The sequence below is a fragment of the Halichoerus grypus genome, chromosome 14, assembly GCF_964656455.1.
Source record: "Halichoerus grypus chromosome 14, mHalGry1.hap1.1, whole genome shotgun sequence".
Lineage (NCBI taxonomy): Eukaryota > Metazoa > Chordata > Mammalia > Carnivora > Phocidae > Halichoerus > Halichoerus grypus.
Window position 1 is genome coordinate 92,018,256 of NC_135725.1, and position 21,675 is coordinate 92,039,930.

General features: G+C 59.6%; 1 protein-coding gene across 1 annotated transcript; it reads left to right on the forward strand.

Annotated features, from left to right (window-relative positions):
• The first annotated feature begins 12,391 nt into the window (after window positions 1–12,391).
• On the forward strand, window positions 12,392–19,553 carry PPP1R26 (protein phosphatase 1 regulatory subunit 26). The gene is made up of 2 exons (XM_036089275.2): window positions 12,392–12,797; window positions 14,820–19,553. The coding sequence occupies exon 2, from the start codon at window positions 15,335–15,337 to the stop codon at window positions 18,875–18,877; it is 3,543 nt and encodes a 1,180-aa protein (XP_035945168.1). The 5' UTR covers window positions 12,392–12,797; window positions 14,820–15,334; the 3' UTR covers window positions 18,878–19,553.
• The last annotated feature ends 2,122 nt before the right edge of the window (window positions 19,554–21,675 follow it).

Here is a 21,675-nt window from a genome sequence, read left to right on the forward strand (position 1 = left end):
TGATGCTTCTCACCACAAGGAACATCAGAAAGGAAAAGCAGTCGAGAGCTTGCTCCAATGGAACTCTTCAACACCATCGAGGTCATGAAGATAAAGACCAGGAAATGAGTGGAATCAAACCGGGCTGGGGAGGCAGGGAGTTAGGGCGACCTGTGGCCTCAGAGCATCCTGGGCCAGAGCATCGGCTTCGGATTGCCCCAGAGGACACGGCTGGGACAGCTGGTGCGACCTGAGTGCGGGCTGCACGGTGGATAAAGGTGTTGTATCAGCACGAATTTCCTGATTTCCATCACTGTGCTCTGCTTGCCCAGGAGACAGTCCTCGTGTTCAGGGAGGACATGTGGAATCACGTGAGTGTCCCTGTCTGCAGCTTACTCTCAACTCTCCGTGAAAACAGTAGTAAGAGAGGATGAGAGGGAGAAACACAGGTATGCTACAAGGTTAATATGGGGGAGTCTAGGTTAGGATATAAGGGACGTATGTGTACTATTTTTGCAACTTCTCTGTATATCTAAAGTTATTTCAAACAAAACATTTATTAAAATAAAACCTTCAAACGGCAACATATGGCTCTTAGAAGACAATCAAGGCCTGTTCGATCCTGGCCCTGGCCATCCTTCCTGCCTCCAGAGTCTTGCCTTCTGCCTCCGGCCTCCAGCCTCCAGCCTCCTGCCTCCAACCTCCAGCCTCTTGCCTCCACCCTCCTGCCTCCAGCCTCCAACCTCCTGCCTCCAGCCTCCAGCCTCCTGCCTCCAGCCTCCACCCTCCTGCCTCCAGCCTCCTGCCTCCATCCTCCTGCCTCCTGCCTCATACCTGTACACGGCCACCCTGCCCAGTTCAGCAGCCCAGGAGGGGAGACGAACTCTGATCCTGCACCTCTACTGCTTGAAGCTCGTCTGTGGCCCCTCACTGCATTCCGATTCAAACCTTCATGTGCCTGGCTCCAAGCTCCCCCAGCCTTACTTCACACCGTGCTGGCCGATTCTCAGCACACTGATCCCCCTTCCACTGTGGCTCTTGGGGGGTCAGGGCTGGACTCTGACTTTCTCTGCATTGCCAGGGTCTGGCACCCAGAAGCGACTAAGCAAATGCGTCCTGAGTCCATTTTCCCCTTCTGTTAGTATGTGCTGGGCTCCTACCCTGCTCAAGCGTCTATGCCAGGCTCAGAGAGTGCCCTGCACATTCACGAGCCTCCCCTGGATGGGGCATCGGGAATCACGCACACGGCTGAGTGCCTGTTGTTGCAGTGAATGCCACGAAGGAAGGTTCCAGGCTGCGGGAAGCCCTGGCCGGGGACGAACCGCTGAACCAAGGCAACACTGGAACCGTACATCTCGGCTCCTCTGGGAGCGCGGGGCACCCCCTCAGGCCTCCCCGCCGCCCCCACTCCCCAGCGCTTTGTGCCACAGGCCAGGGAAGGCGCGGAGATCTTGCCCAGCCCTTCCCGAGGCCCTGGGCCCCCGGGCGAGTCGCAGGCTGGATGGGGCGCCCTGGCACCGGCCTGGGCTGTACTCACTGGTTCGTTTGTCTAACAGCTTTATTGCGATCTGATTCAAAGTCCTGGCCCGTCGCCTACTGAGCATGTGCAGTCCTGTGACCTCTCGTGTGTTCACCACGTGGGCAGCCCCCGCCGCTGTTCATCCCAGAAGAGTTTCATCCCTGCAGAGACCCCACGCCCACTAGCCAGGAGCCCGCAGTGCCCCGCCCCCACCCCAGCCCCTGGCAGCAACTCTACACTCGGGCTCTAAGACGTCCCTGAAAATGCCAGGCTGCTCGCCCCAGTGAGCGCCCTGGCTCTGCCACGTTCACCCCGGGGCCTCCCGGGTGGAGGTGGAGACCGTCCCCTCGGAAGCCTGCGTACTCCCTTCCCGGTGGCCCTGCACAGAGCGATAGGTTTCCATTCCAGATCCCAGCTGAGGGGAAAGGGGGGGTCGACACCTGCTGGGTGTGTCCTTCCCAGACTCCTGACTGTGGTCCGTCAACCCAGCCTTGGAAGTCACGCTGGGGGAGAGCGTAAGGCAAGGGGCCGCACGAACTTCTCCAACCTGGACCCCGAGGACACACTGATGGCGCCCCGAGGGCTTTGTAGCGAGACATCCACAGCTGGAGCTAAGACAGGACCAATCATGCCTAAGGAGTTACCTGATCGGCAGAGGTGAGCGCTGCCAACCGGGCCGGGCGGGGAGGCTTGGGCTGGCGCCGCGGGCTCGGGTGGGATCGGCAGAGAGCTCCTGTCTGCTGTCAACCCTGCTCCTCAGTGTCGGGCGCCCGGGCCCTGCGTAAGAGAGCTCTCCGCACAAGGGCATTCTCCCCTTTGGGTGTCAGATCTCCTTCACTTTTTCTTCTTTTACTGCTTTTAAAGGAAACCCAATTGTGTCCCAAGTCCATAAACTTGCACTTGTTAAATGTAAGTCAGAACGTTGTGGGTGGTGACCGTGGTTATGTGCACGGGTTTGACTTAGGACACCGACTTCGCGGCTAAGATCCTCCCTCGTAAGGGCAGGGGGCTTCCAGATGGTCTGTGAAGCCCTTCCCAGGACTTAAGACTCCCCTTCATACATCAGCAAGCCCCATACCTCAACTCGGTGGGCTTGAAAACACTCCTGGCTGCAACCCCTACTTCCAGACTTCTCCCAGCCGCAGAGTCTGGGCGACGGGCAGGGCGGGTGGCACACAGGGGTCAGAGCCCCATTCGTTCTTAAAAAGCCAGCAAGGAAGAGCAAACAACCCAAGTGGGTAGAAGAAAGGACATGATAAATAGATGGAAAGCAGGAGAGAAACAGGAAAAACAGAGAGACCCGGTGCACAGGAGGACCCGGAGACCCCACACACAGAGCAAGAGCAAGATGAGGACGCGAATTCTGGAGGCTGCAGGCTGCATGTGGGGCAGTGAGCCGGGAAGTCTGGGGACCCACACTTCCAAGGGCTTCCCCTCCAGGAGCCCCTGCAGTGTAAGATGTGGGAGGACCCCTGCGTCCCTGGCAGTGAGGAGGGGACAGCAATCCTGTGAAGCACCCAGAGCCTTCTCCAGCCCTCCCTTCTGCTGCAGTTGGTCTGGTGGAGACCCGGCCACCCTGCCGTGTCCCCACGGTCTGGGCGCTGCTGGCCGCCCCCTCAGCACGTAGCTCCGCGTGGCCCTGGCCTGTGGGCTTCCCACAAGGTGGCAGCTGGGGCCAGGGTCTCCGTCACACTCCGGCTCATCCCTCGGCCACCCCTTAGGGCTGCCGTGTTCTCCATCGGGGGCACTGAAGTTCTGATGATCCCTTTTTTTCCAGGCCAGTGGCCGCCGTTCCCTACCCTCAATAATTCACGAGTTGCAAGATGGTGATGTCCTAATGCTATCATCCCTCTCACACTTGGTAGCTGGAATACTTGAATAAAGAAAGCCCTCCCCCACATACTGCAGCTACCCTCCGGCCCAGTTCACGTGAGAAAGGCAGGAAAAATGCGGACTCTTTTCGTCACTCGCCTGTCTTCCAGATAAGGACCTGATTCCAGTTACCCTCCAGAGGTGACCAATTTGGCTTTTTAAAAAATGTTATCGTGAATTCATGGGTTTAAACTTACTTGGGCGCTTTGGTCCCTTGCGATGGTCTTTACGGAAACTCGGTCGTCCCATCTCTGGCCTGTGCGGGCCTCCTCAAGCCTTACTCACTCACTCTATTTTTTTTTGAGTGGCCAGCAGGAGAGCGTCTGCGGCCCCTCTCCGGTGAAGGAGACCCCCCTCAGCAGGCAGAAGCTATTACCTAAGCTTGTACATTTTTGAGACAGGATGAGAGTCCTGGTCACAGCAGGACACGTTGAATGGAGCTCCGTCTGCCGTCAGCCTGCCCTTAAAGCCTGGGGTCTTTAGGCCCCTAAGGACGGGCAGCCCAGCGGCAACTCTGTCTTCAGCCAGGGCGGTGGGCCCAGACGATTCTCGGGAAGGGCCTCGGGCAGCTCTGGATCCCTCCGGGGAAGTTCCGAGAAGCAGGTCTCTCCTGCAGTCACAAATATCCGTTCCTGGTTCCTTTGCTTCCTCAGTCCTGGGGGCTGAGGCAGGGTCTTCCAGGGCATTGGAAGTGACGTTCTCCGCAGCGGGACACGAACACCAGCGTGGGCGCCGTGGGAAGGTCCCCAGACAGACTGCAGGCCTCTTCTGGGGCCTGAAGTGCAGCGCTTCAGCCAAAGCGATTGGGAAGAGCCGCAGAGCAGACGCCAGCTGACCGGCCAGCCTCCTCCGTGCAGCCCCAGCTTTCGGAGCCCAGGCTTCCGCGAGGTGCGAGGGGGAGTCCCGCCTGCATGAGGCCAGGTCAGGGCAGCTGCCTCTCAGCAGTGCTCACAGCAGCCCCTTCAGCCCCGAGGACCTCGGAGAGCACAGCAGCCCCAACGCTCCGAGCAGGAGGGGCTTCTCAGCAAGAAGCCTGCACGGCACTCCCCCTTTGGTCCTTGGTGACAACACTGGCCTGGGATCCAACACCCGGCGCTGCCGCCTCGCCCCCAGCCAGCGACCTGCTTTGGAGCCTGCGTCCGTGCTGAGCCCCTCTCCCCAGGCACCTTCCCGTGCGTGGGGCATCGGGGACAGAAGGGGGGCAGCCCGCCTGGGCCATCTGCAGGTGGGCAGCACTCAGGAAGGGGGGCGGAAGTCACCTCTGCCCAAGTCGCTGAGCGAACAGCTCGTCACTCAGCGGCACGGCCCAGGTCGGGGCTTCTCTCCCTCAGGCTCCCAGGGCTTTCACTTCTCCCTTGCTGTCAGATCGTACGGTGGCAGAAGCCCTCCTCCGAGGAGCCCGCAGACCACGGTTCCAGAATGTCCAGCTCCGCACTTGGCTTTTATAACGGGGCTCGTCTGCTACGGAAACAGCAGAAGCTACCATCTCCGCAGGGGCCCGGCGCCGGCAGCTTCCTCTCCTTCCTGGCGTTGAGGGGTGTCGGGCGGGTGGACGAGCACACCGGAGCCCGGGTCCTGGGGTCTGAAGAAGGAGCAAGCTCTCTTGTCACACTCAAGCAGGGGGAACACTGCCCCACCTGGAAGGGACCACGGGGCCCGACACCCAGGGCAACCCCACAAGAGGAACCCCACCCCACGCAGCAGCTGGCTCCGCAGCCACCCAGCTCCTTCCTCACCCTCGGCTTCCCACCGCCTCTGCGCTTGGTCCCCCCAAGAGCTTCCGGGGCACAACCAGCAGCTGAGTGACATGCACCACATGGTGGGGAAGACGGGGCCGGGGCCAGGGAGCATGCAAGGCAGCCCACCCTGATACGGAGCTTCGTCTACACCCACACACTGACGCCTCACACCGCGCCCCCTCCTAACACAGCCCAGCAGATCCCCACCGGCAGCGCAGACCTCTTGAGCCTGTGTCTACACATGAATGACGCTTCTTCAAGTCAGGCATGGGGAGGGACATTCCCACATATTCCCAAAATGTGCTGTGGGGGGAATATCTCTGAAGGTGGAGTTAGTTTGAAGTTAGGGCCTTTGGGAATCAGGAGGGACCTGGCCTCCCACTTCTCTCTCCTTTTTTTTTTTTTTTTTTAAGATTTATTTATTTGAGAGAGAGCAAGAGAGTGAGAGAGAGCACGAGAGGGGCGAGGGTCAGAGGGAGAAGCAGGCTCCCCACTGAGAAGGGAGCCTGATGCGGGGCTCAATCCCATGACCCTGAGATCATGACCTGAGCCGAAGGCAGACGCTTCACCAACTGAGCCACCCAGGCACCCCTTGCTTCTCTCTCCTGGATGGTCACCTCTCCACAGGCTTCAGGTCGTGGACGGGCCTCTGAGGACGTGGATGGCACAGCTCCCCGAGAAGCCCCTCCTGCCCCCCAGCGGCCCCTGTGGGTCACTACGATGGACCCAGAGCCCTTTACCAGGCCTGCAGGATACTTCTTACCATCCCACATCTCAGAAAGGGAATACACGATTCGGGATATAAGTAGACTTCTTTACAGACATAAAACTTTAAAAGCATATAAAAATATAAAAAATATATAAATTTTAAATCTTAACATTTTCTGTGTTGCCTTTCCAAACCTAGGAGAGTGTGCAGCAAATTACCTCTCCTTTCTGCCAAAGGAGAGCTGAAATAGAATATTTTCTGTGGATGTGGGGGAAATTTTTCGAGCCCTGGGTGACGACTGTCTCACGTTCACTCCTCGCTGGTGCCCAGGAGCACGGAGCCCCCCCCCCCCCCGGCCCCAGGCCAAGTTTCGCCAGAATTTGTTTCTCGCATCACGTTTGCTGTCATGTGAATCTGGACTGTTAAAATTCCATTTCAGGTTTATATATCTCAGCTACATCTACGTAAATCTTATAATTTCTTGACCCATTTTCATTTTTTTTTTTTTTTTTTTTTTTTAAAGATTTTATTTATTTATTTGAGAGAGAGAATGAGAGACAGAGAGCATGAGAGGGAGGAGGGTCAGAGGGAGAAGCAGACTCCCTGCCGAGCAGGGAGCCCGATGCGGGACTCGATCCCGGGACTCCAGGATCATGACCTGAGCCGAAGGCAGTCGCTTAACCAACTGAGCCACCCAGGCGCCCTCTTGACCCATTTTCAGCAGCCTCTTCCACTGAGCGTGGTTTGGAGAAAATGTCTAAGGAAGACTGAGCGCGTGGACCAGCCCCTTGTGGGGCTGAGCAGGGGCACTGAGCGGGGACAGCCCACCTGCCGCCGTGGCCCCTGGGCAGGGGTGCGAAAGCCGGGCCACTCGCCTCCCCTGAGCCGATCTCTGTTGCGTCCACAGCACAGCCCCCCAACCAGCCCTGCATCTTGGGGCCCCGCACTGAGCCCCTGCACACACTTCTCCTTGTGCAGAGGGGCGGCTCCGGTCCCGGAGCTCCGCGGGTCGGGGGTGTCTGAAGGCTGATAGTCTTTGTCCATTTTGCCTTTTCTCAGCACGTTTTTCCCACCTGGCAAGGCGCCCCCCATCCCGGCCCTGTGCCCCCCAGCGCCGCCCCCAAGATAGGAGCAAACTTGCCAACACCGCCCACTAAGGGGTTTCACCCACCCCATCTTCTGCCAAGAATCAGAGCGAGAAAATCATTTTACCCTCAGATCTTGAATTGGAAAATACCCTGCTCCCTCCTGAATAAATGTGAGGTGCCACGTTCCCACTTTGGACGCAAGGGACCCTCAGAACAGTGTCATCTCAGGAGGCTTCCGTTGCGCTCTTGTGTTGGACGCCACCTTGTAAATAGGCAATCTTAGCATCACGTTGGCCCCTGAAGTGGTAAGTGATAAATTGGGGGAAATTCATGCCAGGATGATTCTAAGAACCTGACACTCAAGAAATAAAATGGAACGAAGTCATTAAGAGCCATTCCTGAGGTGACAGATTTTTACAGTTGTTTGGGAGAAAGAGAATTTCCAAAGATGGGCGGAGCCCCCGTCCCTGGCTCGGGGAGGGGCACGCGTACCACGTCGGTCACCTGCGCACAGAAGCACTCAGCCGTGCGCATTAAGTACCTCGCCTAAGTTCTGTGTGTATGAAAGCAAAAACACCCATGACTTCAGAATGAGAAGAGCGTGAGAGAAGTCAGCAGGATCAGTGCAACAGCTGGGCGCTGCCCCCTCCGCGGGCCGCTCCCCACAGCCTGAGAATGGGAGTCTGTCCAGCCACCTGCCATGGCCTGCGGGAGGCTTCACCTCCACCTGCTCCCCCCTGCCCCCGGGGCACAAGGGCAGACCTCATTCTTTGCCAGCGAGGCGTGCGCCCACACTTACGTCACGGGCCCTGCTGGTGGTCCTTAAGGGTCCTTCGCATTGATGAGCCAAGAGCAGTCTGGGTAGAGATGCCCCTGTAAGAGCTGTGTGAGCGTGACCTCAGGCCAGCTCCTCCAAGTGGGGCCAGTGCATTTCACATTTTGCGGAGGCAGGGATGCAGCATCATGGGGGGCCTGTGCCGCCCCCCAGGGCCTCCGGGGACTGTCAAACTTCGAGTTGGGGGTGCCTTCTTTCATTTGAGTTTATGAGAGCATCATTAACTCTGTGAAGGGAAACAGATTTGAATATAGGGCCCTGGCGTCTCTACCAGCATGGACTCTGGTCCCCGGGGCCTGGCCATCCCGTACATCTGGAGGTGTATGGAGAGTAACAGAAGTTCCCTTGGGATCCTCTGTTCCCGTGACAGAAGGACAAACGGAAAACCAGAGGGGAGCAGTGGTTGGCCCCAGAACCTGACCAGATACCCCACCACTTCTATCCCTGTTCCCACAGTGGCCCACCCAGAGGAAAGCACAGCCACGGACTACCCTTCTGGAAGCACTGCGCCTGGGCAGAACAGAGGTCCCTTGGGGGGAGGAAAGGGACCCCACTATTGCAAGAACAGTGGGGAGACAGCCTGTGGGCTCTGGGGGGCCCAAACCTGCAGTCAGGAGCCCATTTAGAGGGGAAACCCGAGTTCCCAAGACCAAAGCCAACACCTCTTAGGACTAGAGAGGGTTTTGTTTGTTTGTTTGTTTTTAAAGAATTATGTATTTGTTTTAGAGAGTGCAAGCAAGGGGAGGAGGGGCAGAGGGAGAGGAAAAGAGAATCTCAAGCAAACTCCACGCTGCGTGTAGAACCTGACATGTGGCTCAATCCCACCCTGACATCATGACCTGAGCTGAAACCAAGAGTCAGTCATTTAACTGACTGAGCCACCCAGGCGAACCGACAGGAGAGTTTTGATAAAAAACAGATGCCTCTTCTCATTCTTCCCTTGAAGAACCTACAATGTGCAAGAGGTAAAGCTTCCAAAAGTTAAAAACACATGTGGGTGCGTGCATGTGTGTGCATGTGTGCGTGCATGTGGGGGTGTGGGTACGTGCATGCATGTGTGGGTGCGTGCATGTGGGTGCATGCATGCGTGGGGTGGTCCATATGTATTTGAGGGTCATGCCTTCAGACAGAAGTGGAGAAAGTGCTCTCCCTTTGAAGAGACTGTTTCTTCCCCACTGCACATTTGGCTTCTGATTTCCTCAGATGAACTCCCGTCCCCCTTGTGTCTTACACAGTTCTCTGATTTTGAAATTTAGCCATCAACTGGTGAACACTTATGAAATCTTGGTATGGTGAAAGCTACCCTAGGTCTCATCCCAAAGCCAGAACCCATATCAGGAAACCTGATAGATTTGGCTACGCACACATTGAGCATCAGTGCATCACAAACAAAAGGTGAATTCCAGGGCGCCTGGGTGGCTCAGTCATTAAGCGTCTGCCTTCGGCTCAGGTCATGGTCCCAGGGTCCTGGGATCGAGCCCCGCATCGGGCTCCCTGCTCAGCGGGAAGCCTGCTTCTCCCTCTCCCACTCCCCCTGCTTGTGTTCCCTCTCTAGCTCTCTCTCTCTGTCAAATAAATAAATAAAATCTTTAAAAAAAAAAAAGGTGAATTCCAAAGTTAAAAAGATGAACTGAAACATCGATGTGATGCACACAAGTACACAGGAGAGATGGGCTAAAGCCCTTAATGGACAGAGCTCTAGAGTAAGAAAAAGACACAGAGCCCAAGAGGAAAACAAAACATGCACAGGAACACGTACGGGCAATCTTCCAAATGGCCAACAGCAAAATCGAAAGATGCTCAACATCACCAGCAGTCAAAGGCATGAAAATCAAAGCAACAAAAAGCCTGTTCTCCGAGACCCCCCAAGACCAAACAGAATGAGCAGTGTGGCCAGCGGGAGACAAGGGGCTGCAGGGACACGGCAGGGGGACATGGCATCAGTCGGCGCCTCTGGAGGGCACCTTGGCAAAATACGTGGTAGTCTTTGGCCCCGCAGTGTCTGTTCTGGGAATTTACCTCGAGGACATACTCAGGCCACTTCCAAGGACACACAGCAGCCCCTCACCTCAGTTCGCACGCTGTCCACGGTCCAGAAGCAGATGACCCTCCTTCAGACGGAGGCTCAGGCCCGCAGCTGCCTCCCGCTGCACCACACCCCTGCGCCCCTCATCTGCGTCCTCCCGCCACGTGGGCATCTCATCCTCTAACGGCGTCCAGGAAGGGTGAGCACAGGGCCACGTGACGTTCAGAGAGCGAGACCACGGCCACGTAACTTTCCCACGGCATACTCTTACTGTCGTTCTGCTTTCTTATTAGCCATGTTGTTACTCCCTTCCTGTGCCTACTTTACAAGCTGAGCTCAACCACAGGTACGTACGTGTAGGAGAGAACGTAGTCCGTGGAGGGATCGGCACTATCCGTGGTTTCAGGTGGCCACTGGGGGTCTGGGAACGTATCCCCTGTGGATAAGGGGCAGGGGGCAGGACTACCATATCATCAAAGATGTTCATCACAGTACTGTTTAAAAACTGTCACGAAACATGCCAAAATAGTTACAGTCCATATCTCTGTGGAGTTAGGTTATTAATTAGATACCTTTTCTCAAACTCTTTGTAATGAACGAGTATTACTCTCACAATGAAAATATATGGTTTATTTTTTTTTTTTAAGATTTTATTTATTTGACAGACAGAGACACAGCGAGAGAGGGAACACAAGCAGGGGGGAGTGGGAGAGGGAGAAGCAGGCCTCCCGCTGAGCAGGAGCCCGATGCGGGGCTCGATCCCAGGACCCTGGGATCATGACCTGAGCCGAAGGCAGCCGCTTAACGACTGAGCCACCCAGGCGCCCTGAAAATATATGGTTTATTAAAGCAACTCACGGAAGCATCACAACAGTGATTTAATGGGTTTCTTGACGCTTGGTCCCCAAATTCCCCAGACTGGCAAATTCAGAAATGCCCCCCTTCTTATTCCCTGGGACAAAAAGCCTCTGGCTTTCATCCTGTCAAACCTCTGGAACTTACTAGACAGGAAAGGAACCCCAGCTCCCCCAGAGGCATCTGGGTGGAGGCCAAGGAGGCCAACAGGGACATACAGACCGACGGTCACTGGGTCTTCTTTCCATCTGCCTCTGTCACCAGCCAGGCTCTGAGCGCACCCGCCCTGGGACCCCGAGCAGCACGTGCCGCACACAGGCTGTGAGCAGGAGTGTCTGAGACATGAGGTCCGGTGGCCTGAGAGCAGAAACAGAACCTGACTCACCTGACGGGTGGTTCAGAAGACCAGCTCCCCTCCCCTTCGCAAACAGGCCACCGGGGATGTCCCTTTAGCGTGCATCTGCTCCTGTTAGAACCAGGCTGCAGGTCCGCGCACAAGGCCAGCCATGCAGCCCCCCCAAGCACAAAACCCCAGCCCCGCAGGCCAGGCCCAGGGCCCGCACTCCCAGGTGCTCAGAGCCGGTTCCTGAGTGACTGAGCCATGCTTGCCTGGTTGACTCCTACCTGCCCGGCTTCCCTGGGAGGGTCACTGGCCTATCCTCAGCCTCCTCGGGTTCCTGATCTCTCAGTCTGGGGTGAGGAAACAAGGGCAGACTGAGAAGCAAGGGCCACAGCTAAAGGCACAGGCGGCTGGCGGCCTGGGCAGCTTTCCTGGAGAGAAAGCCGGCCCTGGAGCAGGCAGCCTGGGGGACTTGGGCTTGGGGGGCCGAGGTGTGGCGGCTTCCAGGGCCAGAGGGCAGGCTCAACTTGGAGCTCAGTGCACACTCGGGCTCGGTGCCAGGCCCACAGTGGACACCCATGGAGGAACTCCTAGTAACAGCGCAGCCGGTCATCACAGCACCAACGTCAGGACGGACCGCCCCTCCGGCTCCCCACCTTCCAGCGCTCACTGGGCGCGCGCTCCCCGCGCCGCGCCGGCACCCCCGGGACGGGGCGGCCCCCAGCGCCAGGCCCGCCTCTGGCAGGGCGGGCGGGGGTCACACGTCAGCCACCCCGAACTCCCCGGCGCGGGGGCGCCCCGGGCCGGACGAGCCTGGGCGCCCGGGGCTGGACGCGGGGGGGGGGGGGCTGCGGAGCGCGCGGAGCTGCGGGGCGCGCGGGGCCGGACGCCGGGCGGGGGGCGAGGGCGGGGGCGCCCCGCAGCCGGCCGGCAGGTGGGCGCGCGCTTGCGGGCGGGGGTCCGGCGGGCCGCGCGCCTCCCCCGGAACTCGGCCGTGCCATTCCCATGATGCCCAGCCACCGGGCACGGCTTCCGGAGCGCGGCCGCCGGTAGGTCCGGGGAGGGGGCGCCGCCGCCGCCCGCGCCCGCCCGCCCCGCCCCCCGGCCCTGCGCGGGCCCGCCGCCTCCCCGGCCCTCCCCTCCCCTCCCCTCCCCACGACGCCCTCCCCTCCCTCCCCGGGGCGCGCGCGCGGACGGCGGGCCGGGGGCGGCGGCGGGCCGGGGCGGGGCGAGCGCGGCCGGGCCGGGGGGCGGGCGCGCCGGGCCGCCGCCTGGCCCGGGCGGGGGTCGCGCCCCCGAGGCGGCCCCGAGTCCCTCGGAGCCGGCGGCGCGGGGCGGGCGGGCCCAGGTGCGCGCAGGTGAGGCCCGGCGGCCGGCGCTTCCGGCCTGGCCCGGCTCCCCGCCCCGAGCGCGGCCGCGGGCCCGGCCCTCCGGCGGAAAGGCGGCTCCGCCCCGCGCCCGGCCGCGGCTTCCGGGAGGGTCGCGGGCCCCCGCCGGCCCCCGCGGTCCCCGGCGCCCGGGTCCCCGCGCATCCCCGGCGCAGACCCGGGCGGAGGCCGGCCCCGCCCCGCGGGAGGTGCTCGCGCTCACCTGGCCGGGCGCCCCGGGGCCGGCAGGGAGGGTCTGGCCCCCCGCGCCCCCAGGCACAGGCAGAGGCCTGGCAGCGCCGCCCGGGGAGAGGTCGTGGCCACCCGTAGAGCCTCACCTCTCGGCAGGCCCACGCCCACTTCGGGCTCCCGGCCCTCCTTGTGGGCCTGGTACCCTGACCCTCGTGTCCCTCGCCCAGCGGGGAAGCTGCCACCTGAGAGGGAAGAATGGAGCTGAACCGCTTCTTGGTGAGCCGAGAGATGTGTTTGGGGGCATTTGGTGCAGGGGTCCACACTGTGCAGCCGATAGACATAAGCAGGACTCGGCCCTCCCGGGGGTGTGGCGTCAGACTAAGAAGACGTCCGGGGGCCCTCGCGGCTTTTTCAGTGTTGGCACCACGTGGCTTTGGGGTGCAGGGCTTGGTGCCCCCCACAGCCACCCTCCACACCTGGCTCGGGGCTCTGGGGGTACAGGGCCCCCGCTTGACAAAGCCAGGGGAGCCCCGCTGCAGCTCACAGTTCTCTCCAAGTATAGTTCTGGGGAGTTTTTCAGAGTGATTCATCTTAGGTACTTGACTGTTTTAAAGCCACGAGCTGTCGCTGGAGGTTCCCTCTGAATTTTTAACCTCAGTCTGGCAGGAGGTGATCTGACAGTTCAGAACACCGCTCACTGGGAGTCCCGGTAGAACGCAGGGAACATGGTTGGTAGAGACCAGACTAAGCCCCCCACACACACACACAACTCTGCTACCTAGTGTAGAACTTACTTACGGCAGCCCAGCGCCTTTGGGTTCATCCCTGGGCCCGTTTTTTAAAACTGTATTATTGCGGCTTAAGGAGTTACCATTCTTGGTTTAGACTTCGCAGTCCAAGGCCGATGTGAACATCTCAGGATCTCTGTCATTCTGCCAGGGCAGCTCGAATAATGAGCACAGCAAGGTGGGCCCAGGCCCCCCGGGGCCAGTGCAGAGGCCCTCTCCCAACCCTTGCCATCCCCACTGCTCTGTGACTGGGGAACCTCCCCACAGGGCGATGTTCTGGGAGAGGCTATGGCCACGGTGAGATACCAGGGTCTGAGAACTGGCAGGTAGCTCAACAGGCTCCCTCCAGCATCCAAGCTGTGACCCAGGACAGTTGTGAATTCACTGCAATTAACTGTCTTTGGTCTGAGGATTAACTTTTTCCAAACTTGAATTTCAAGCCCTTAAAATCATGCTCTGTCTTTCAAAAAAAATATATATATATATATCTTTACTAGCTGAAGCTTCAACCACTGAACTAGATGTTTCTGATTTTTTTTACCCTGGCAGTCAAAAGTCTATTTCAAAAGTGAGCAGAGGATGCCCGGGGGGATGAAGACATAATCCCCGAAATGCTTTGCAAACGTTACCTGCTGTGTTGTCCCACTGAAACTGGCCTTGAGGATTTCAAGGAATTACAATAAATGCTTTTACAGTACAGTTTCACTCTTTGGGCACGAATCCATAATAGCGAACAGCTTGCTTCTGAATTTGTGGTGCCCTCTGGTTAATTGCTGGTTGCACCTGCTTGAGCATGTCTGCACCTAGGTGGCCGGCCACGCTTTCTTGGAAAGGACTGTGGTGTGTAAACACAAGATGATATGCTTGTCGGGACAGAAGCTCCTGGTAGAGGAAGATCCATGTTGAAAGCAAAGCAGATAGGCCAGTTCCAGTCTACCCACTGACGTTGCAAGGGTGGTGACAGCCTCGCATGGCACTATTATGGGGTGGAAATCCGTTTCCCTGTTCATATAAATGCTGCAGAGCTGTTCTCTTGCATCTCAATTGCTCTGCATTCCAGTTTTTGGGAGGGGGTGCGGGTGGTCAGGGGAGATGGGAAAAACTGGTTAGGGATGAATAGTTATGTGCCGTGTCATATTTTCTAAGTGACTCTTCACCGAGTACACCGTGTTCCCCTCTGCAGCGGTGGTCCCTGACCTTTAGTGGAGAGGCTGTGTGTGAGCAGGCCTTCCAAGTGTTCACAAGACCGGCCCAACAGATCTGCTGGTGCAGCCGCCTTTGGTCTGAGATGCGGGGGCCAGAGTAACCACAGGATGGAAAAGGGTGCAGGACAGTGTTCGCGGCAGCTTCTCTGCTGATTAGCTAGACAGAGCGATCCGAGCCCATAAGACTACCTGACAGATATGCGTTTGACATTTTTAAATAAAAAGGCTTTAGTATAAGGGACTCTTTTGGGATGTTTGGGGAAATCGTTTTTTAGTTGCTCACCTCACGTCACTTTTTATTTCAGGAGCTTGTTTTTCGCATCAAGAATGCAATGACCCGCGAAGTCTCACTAGGCTTAGATTCACATAGTCATTCTCTTTAACCCGTGAAGAAGCACGTGCGGACTTGATCTCATTGGCACCTCTTTACAGCCTTTGCTATAAAACCCCGCTTCTCTTGCAGAGAAGATGGAAGGCCCGAGTAGGAGCGTAGGACGGGGAGGGACGCCAGTGCGTGCTTCTGCATGAGCGCAGTGCCTGTGGCTCAGAGTGGTTCCTAACTCGGTCTCCACAGCCCGCCTCCCCTGCAGCTGAGCACGCCGAGGCCTAGGAAACATGAGTGACCTGCCCGGTGCCCCCGGCTCGCCAGGCCTCAGCCTCTGACCCGGCCCTCTGGACTCTGGCCCGGCGGGCTGTTTCTCCGCGGCCGCGTGTACCAGCAGAGTGGCGTCGGACCAACGTCCTCTCTTTCCTCTCAGGATGTGAAAGGGGCAGAAAAATAAAGAACCACCTCTCTGCACGTCCCTCCCCGTCTGCTAGAATGTTTCTCATGAACGCCCCTCCTGTGGTTGCTCTCCAGTCAAAATGGGAGGCCTTTGGCACACCGGGGAGCTTTAGGTTTCCTGGGTGCTTCTCGGAGCCGAAAGAGGGCGTCTCGAGAGCTTCGGTGAGTGCCAAAGTGCAGATGGTCATCAGCACGCTCCAGAGGGACGAGGCTGCTCTGGGCATGAGCGATGAGCTTGCCCTGCAGAGAAGCCAGAGGGCAGAGAAGGGCCGGGACACCAGGCCGGCCGCCACCCCTGCGTTTGCTACCTGTGGTCTCGGTGCTGATTTTGTCCCCTCGAGGGAGGAGGAGGCCGCAGACTTTGGCCCCTTGGTGCTGGATTCGGACAGTGACGACTCGGTGGACCGGGACATTGAGGAAGCGATCCAGGAGTACCTAAAGGCCAAGAGCGGGGCCGCCCAGCCACCTGGGGCCACAGATGGGGGCAGGCGGTCCAAACCAGAGGTTCCTCTGAGTAGTGCCCCGACTGCCCCGTGTCCCCCGAAGTTTGCACCCAGCTCAGGAGGCGCCCCTGGCAGCCGCGTGGGAGCAGGCCAGGACCGGGGCTCCGCCTCCCCGGTTAGCGTTAGCAGTGACGACTCCTTCGAGCAGAGCATCCAGGCGGAGATCGAACAGTTTCTGAACGAGAAAAGACAACAGGAGACCCCAAGATGTGATGTTTCCGTGAACACGAAACCAGACCCCAGCGATAATGCAGCTAGGTCAGCATTTAGATCCAGCAAAGAGCCGATGGCCAAGGCACATCGGCAGGAAGTGATGGGACCCTGCAAGGACTTTCTCTTCCGGAAACCTCCCAGGCTAGCGAAGGTGAGCACACGGCCCCGAGGCCTCAGGTCCAAGGCCACTGCTGAGCCGGAGAGTGCGGACGGCGCGAAGCCAGCCACCGCTGCTGGCCGTCCTGCAGAAGCAGCCCAGAATAAAGGTGCGGTCAGGAGGAGCGCCGGGCGGAGGACGAAGCGAGCCAAGAGCACAGCCCTGGTGTGCAAGGCATCCGGCTCCAGCAGTGACGATGGCATTGAGGAGGCCATCCAACTGTACCAGCTGGAGAAGAGGAAGGAGGCGGGCAGAGACCCGCCACAGAGAACGCCACTCGGGGAGGGGAAGGGGCCCGACCCTCCGGCACACAGCACAGGCCACTCCACGAAAGGTGCTTTGCCCGAAACCCATAGGAAAACACCAGGCAGGAAGAAGCAGGTGGCCCCGAAGGCCGTGGACCTCAGCCCGGGTGGCCCTGACCACCCCGCCAAGCCACCCAGAGATCCCAGAGCTGCCGAAAACGAGCTTGTGGATCGGCCGCCGTGCCGGGCAGACACGTCTGCTGAGCTCATGTGCGCCGAAGCAATCTTGGACATTTCCAAAACCATCCTACCGGCCCCCACGGGGGGCAGTGAGAGACCCCCGCCTGCCAGCCCGCTCTCCTGTCCCCTAACTGTGCCTTCCTGCTGCGACGGGGACAGCAGCTCTGTGGACAGCAATGACAGCATAGAGCAAGAAATCCGGACATTCCTGGCTCTGAAGGCTCAGTCAGGGGCTTGGCTGGCCCGAACGGAGAGCTGCCCGCAGACCACACTGAGCCCAGCTCCGCCACCTGGCCCTAGGGTCCCCGGCTCTAAAATGCTGGGCCTGTCGCTGAGCTGCAAAAGGAAACGCAGAGGAGGCAGCCACGCTGTGCCACCATCCACACCTAAGAAAACTAGAGAGACGGCGCAGGAGGGCGCCCGGGATGCCGACCACAGCCCCGTGAGCACACAGCCTGGCCAGGCCCCCAGGGCGGAAAGCCAGACCAGGGGCCAGCCCCTCCCCTGCAGGCCGCTTGAGCTGGGTGACCAGCACGGTGGCCCCGACACCAGAGGCAGCGTGTGGCCCGGCCATGGGAAGGCAGCCCCAGCGAGAAGCGCCGGTGAGCGGGGGAGCTCTGAGGACAAGAGCAGCTCCCTGGACAGCGACGAGGACTTGGACACTGCCATCAAGGACCTACTGCGGTCCAGGCGGAGGCTCAAGAAGAGGTGGAAGGACCCCAGGGCCGCGTGCAAGAGGAAGGTCAGGTTCAGCACCACTGAGCCCCAGTTCTTGGATAAACTAGGCAGCTTCCGGAAAGACTGGAAGGACAGAAGCCCCCATCTGTTGAAAAGCTGCCTCTCAAAGCCCAGAAAGGACAGCAGAGAGAACCTGGGGAAAAAGCCTTTGAGCGTCTCCTGCCGAGACACAGAGAGAACCAGGGCAGATGGCGCCAGCCCCGGGGATGCGCCCCCCGCTCCCCAGCTCAGGAGAAAAGCCTCCGAAGGGAATCCGTTCTGCCGTGAAGCCGACGCCTGTGAACTTCAAGGCGCAGCCCCCAGCTCCCAGCCTCCGCCCGAGGACAGCAGCTCCGTGGACAGTGATGACAGCATCGAGCTGGAGATCAGGAAGTTCTTGGCCGAAAAGGCCAAGGAGTCTGGGAGCAGCTCAGAAGCCCCAGGAGGGGGCCCAGCCACCCCGGGGACGGGGAGCGTGCCCAGGCCGGAGCTGCCGTGCCGGAAGGTGCCAGCACCCGCCCTGGCCCTTCACCCCGGTGTGTGCACGCGGAGTCAGCGGGGCAGGGGCGGGCCTCAGCCGGCCGGAGGCCTGGGGGACACGGGGAGAGCCTGCCTTCCGGGCGGGAGGAGCAGCCCCCGCGCAGAGCAGGCCTGCCTCCCGGCAGCCGTGGCCAGGCGCGCCAGTGCGGCGGGGACCCTGTGTGCCAAAGGGCCGGCTGCTGGCCGGCGACTGGTTTGCACTCACAAAGATCAGAGCCCGAGAGGGACCGAGCGTGCCAGGGAACGTGCTGTCGGCTCGCTGGCCTCTCGAGCTCAAGCGGGCGCCTGGGCAGAAAGCCCCGGCGTGGCCTTTGCTGTGACCACACAGGGCCAGAGCCCGCGGACTCGGAAGCCGGGAGCAGACGGGCTGGGGAGCCCCCAGGCTGGCCTTGCCCTCCCGTGGGCCGACTTTGCCCACCAGAGTCGGCTGCAGAGCACGTGGGCGCTGAGCTCGGAAGGCAGGGAGGCTGTGTGGAGAGGGAGCCTCGGGGGCCAGAGAGACCAGGGGCCGGAGGGCCAGGACCCCAAGAAAGGCCTGCCCTTCACAGGCTTCTCCTCGCTGCTGTCCACACAGCTATTCCACTTTGGAAAGAGCGCCTCCTGGGGGGGCAAGCAGGCCAGTGTCTTCAGCCCGCCCCTGAGTCTGCCCCTGCAGGGCCCATCCTTCTCGGCCTTCAGAGAGACCCCGGCCGGCCACAGTCCCGTGTTTGGAAGCTCGCACCTGCTCGCGAAGAAGGAGGGGGGACACTGGCCCGGCCGGAAGTCCCAGGCGGCTTGCACTCTGCACGCCAGGAGGAACTCAGGCCCTGAGGAGGACGTTCTAGACCTGAGGTCCAGGCGGAGGGCCCTCAGTGGAGGCGACGAGGCCCAGGACGCCTTGGGCAGTGAGTCCAGTGAGCTCAGTGACACCTCCGTGGAGGAGGGCGGTGGCCCGGGGGCCAAGGGCAAAACCCTGCAGCCGTGAGGACGCTCGCTGGCTCCGTCTTCACGGGAAGCAGACAGACACGCGTGTATCTGTGTGTGCGCGTGACGCTCACCACCCCGGGACAGAAACCGGAGGCCACTCTGGCCGCCCTGTACATACCACGTCCACTGGGAGCCATGGTGTTATTTAACGAATGTGTCCTGGAAAATATGATTTTTGTAGCTTTTTTGTAAATTATTTAAAGTGCTGTAAAAAATATTTTTGGAAAATACAGTTGTTCGGTTTTGTAGGGCCTGCCTAAACGCAGCTTTCCACGGCGTCCGGGCGAGTGTTAAGACGAGCAGACACGTGACCCCAACTCTGATAGTTTGGGGCGGTTGCTGCTGGGAAGGCGGCAGTGGCCACTCACCCGCCCCGAGAGTCACAAAGGCGCCCGCGGAGGTCTCCGCTGGGAAGCTGCCGGACAGCACCTGTGACATTGGGGCCCCCGGGCCCGCGAGGCCAGAGCGAGGCTTCTGGACGCCGCACTTGGAAGACATCTCAAAGCACAAAGGCCAGCAAGCACACAGACTGGCCGACCCCTGTTGCACGTGGAAATGCCCCGGGAGGCCTCGGCAGCACGCCCGGTCCACACCCAGCCCGTGGTGTTCCACGCCCAGCCCAGTGCGACCCCCGCGGGATTATAGCAGCTCAATAAAGCTCTTTTTCTATGGGAGCCACTGTTCTCCAGTTTTAGTCACAGTTCCGAAGGGTAACAGACAAGGTGTGTGTATAAACGTCCTTTTCTTGATCTGGGTGCGGGAACACACAAGGCTCGAGCCACCTGACCAATCCTGGTGCCCAGACACCTCTAGAGCCCAGGGTGAGGCCCAGTGCCCTCCAGGGACCGGGGCCTCATCGAGGTGTGCTCTCACAACCCAGCGGTCGTGCTGGCAGCTTTCCGAGGGCCTGCCTCCCCCCCGGCAGGACCAGGGCCGAGCCCTGCGAGGTGCGTGGTCGGGGGCAGGGCGCCAGGCCTCGCGCTGTGTTAGAGCCGAGCCGCGGTGCCTTGCCGGGTAGAGAAGAGCACGGCTTCCTGTGCCTTCTGCTCAGAGGCTGCTGTGGGGACCGGAGGGGTGCAGCGTCCCGTGGGGCGGACACTCAGCGGCCACGGAGTTGCTGCACAGCTGTCTGGCAAACTTCATCGGTGACCCCGGGCTTTACGACTCCCCACTGCAATTTAGCTGTGATGGACTGGGAGCAAGGTTGACCTTGCAGCGGGGTTTAGCTGGTGTTCGAGTGCGCAAGTGAACTTCCTGGGGTTTGGCAGCATGGTACCTCTGCGCCCACCTGCCGGGCACCCGCGCCCCGGCCTGCCCGGCGCCCGCGCCCCACCTGCCGGGCACTGCGCCCCACCTGCTGGGCACCCGCGCCCCACCTGCTGGGCACCCGCACAGGTGCATTTGCCAGCGCCCTTCTGGTTCTTATACTCACTTAGGTGCTTCCGGGAAAAACAGTTCAATGTGTGCCATCCATGCTTTAAATTTTATTTAATTTTTAAAGAGTGCTCTTAACACTTGAAAACAAAAATCAGCCTGTTTTGTACATAAGAACTGGGTTTTTAAAACGCTAATAAATCCAGCACAGTTCATGAATCAGCTCACGCAGCTTGTCTTCCCTGGAGTGGCCTTTGTGGGATGATGCCAAGAGGGTCCACCCGTGCATTTAGCCCTGAGCACCCCTCGCCCCTGCTGGGTCTCCCCCAGACCCGGCACCCTTCGCACGTGCTTCCTTCCTGCCTCCCGGGTTCCTGCCACCCCTGCCACGCCGACCCCCATGCGGGCACTGCCGTTCACATGCCTTGGGTTCACACTTGCTGGGCATAAGCCTGCTTGTGCTGGCCCGTCCCTGGGACCACTGACACGCTCCTGCTTCTGCACCCACACCCGAGCTCAGCTGTGGCACATGCTGGGGCCAGCCCAGAGGCACCCCTGCACCCTGTCTGGAAGGGGGGCTGCGGTGGGGTGAGCGAGTGGGGCCTGGCACTGCAGCTGGGAACAGCAGAGTCCTGGGAGCTGCTGCATGGGACTCCAGGTGTTCACGCACCTGTGCAGTCGGAGGGATGACATGTTACCAAGTCAAACTGTGATCCTTAAGAGGCTTGTAATCCTTAATCACTTCCCAGGGAAGGAGGGGTCTGTGTGTCCGGGGCTAGAGGTTCATTCATTTAATGCAAAGAAGGGGAGGGGCCTGATTTTCAGTAGGTCATCCTGGGACTCACTGCGTCTCTCTGGACAGAACGGGCACAGGTGGAATGGAGGTGTGAGGGGAGGGAGGGCCCTGGCGGGTAGTGTGTGATGCCCACCACCCACATCTAGAGAGGGAGGGTCTTCCACAGACAAGGCTCCGAGTCTGAATTGTCAGCAGGTGTTCCCAAGCTGAGACGCACTTGCGTGGGGAAACCAGGCCCTACACTTAAGTTGCTAGCCCCTTTCCTGCTCCTATACAAATATGAAAGCATTGCGACCTTGATTTCCCCGTCCCTCAAAATTAACTGAAGGGCCTGCTGAAGGGACCCACCATCCACGTCTGCAGATCACAGCCAGGTCTCCTCCGGGGGAGGCTGACCGGGAGCGGGGAACAGTTTGTTGTTTGCAGGATCTTCGGGGCTTCTGCTCTGCTGTGCTCTGGACGAAGAGATGTTCCCCCGTGTTGACGAATTTCCTATCTGAAACTTTATTCTAAGTCGCTATAACTGAGAGGCGAAAAGCTACTGAAAACAAGTCTACAGGCGTACGTGAAAACACGTGTCTAGTGTGGGAAGTCTCTGCTTTCCACCCCACCCACAGCCACGCTGA

Bases quoted from the DNA above. Each gene is read 5' to 3' on its own strand.
- PPP1R26 (XM_036089275.2), top strand. From the start codon at position 15,335: ATGTTTCTCATGAACGCCCCTCCTGTGGTTGCTCTCCAGTCAAAATGG.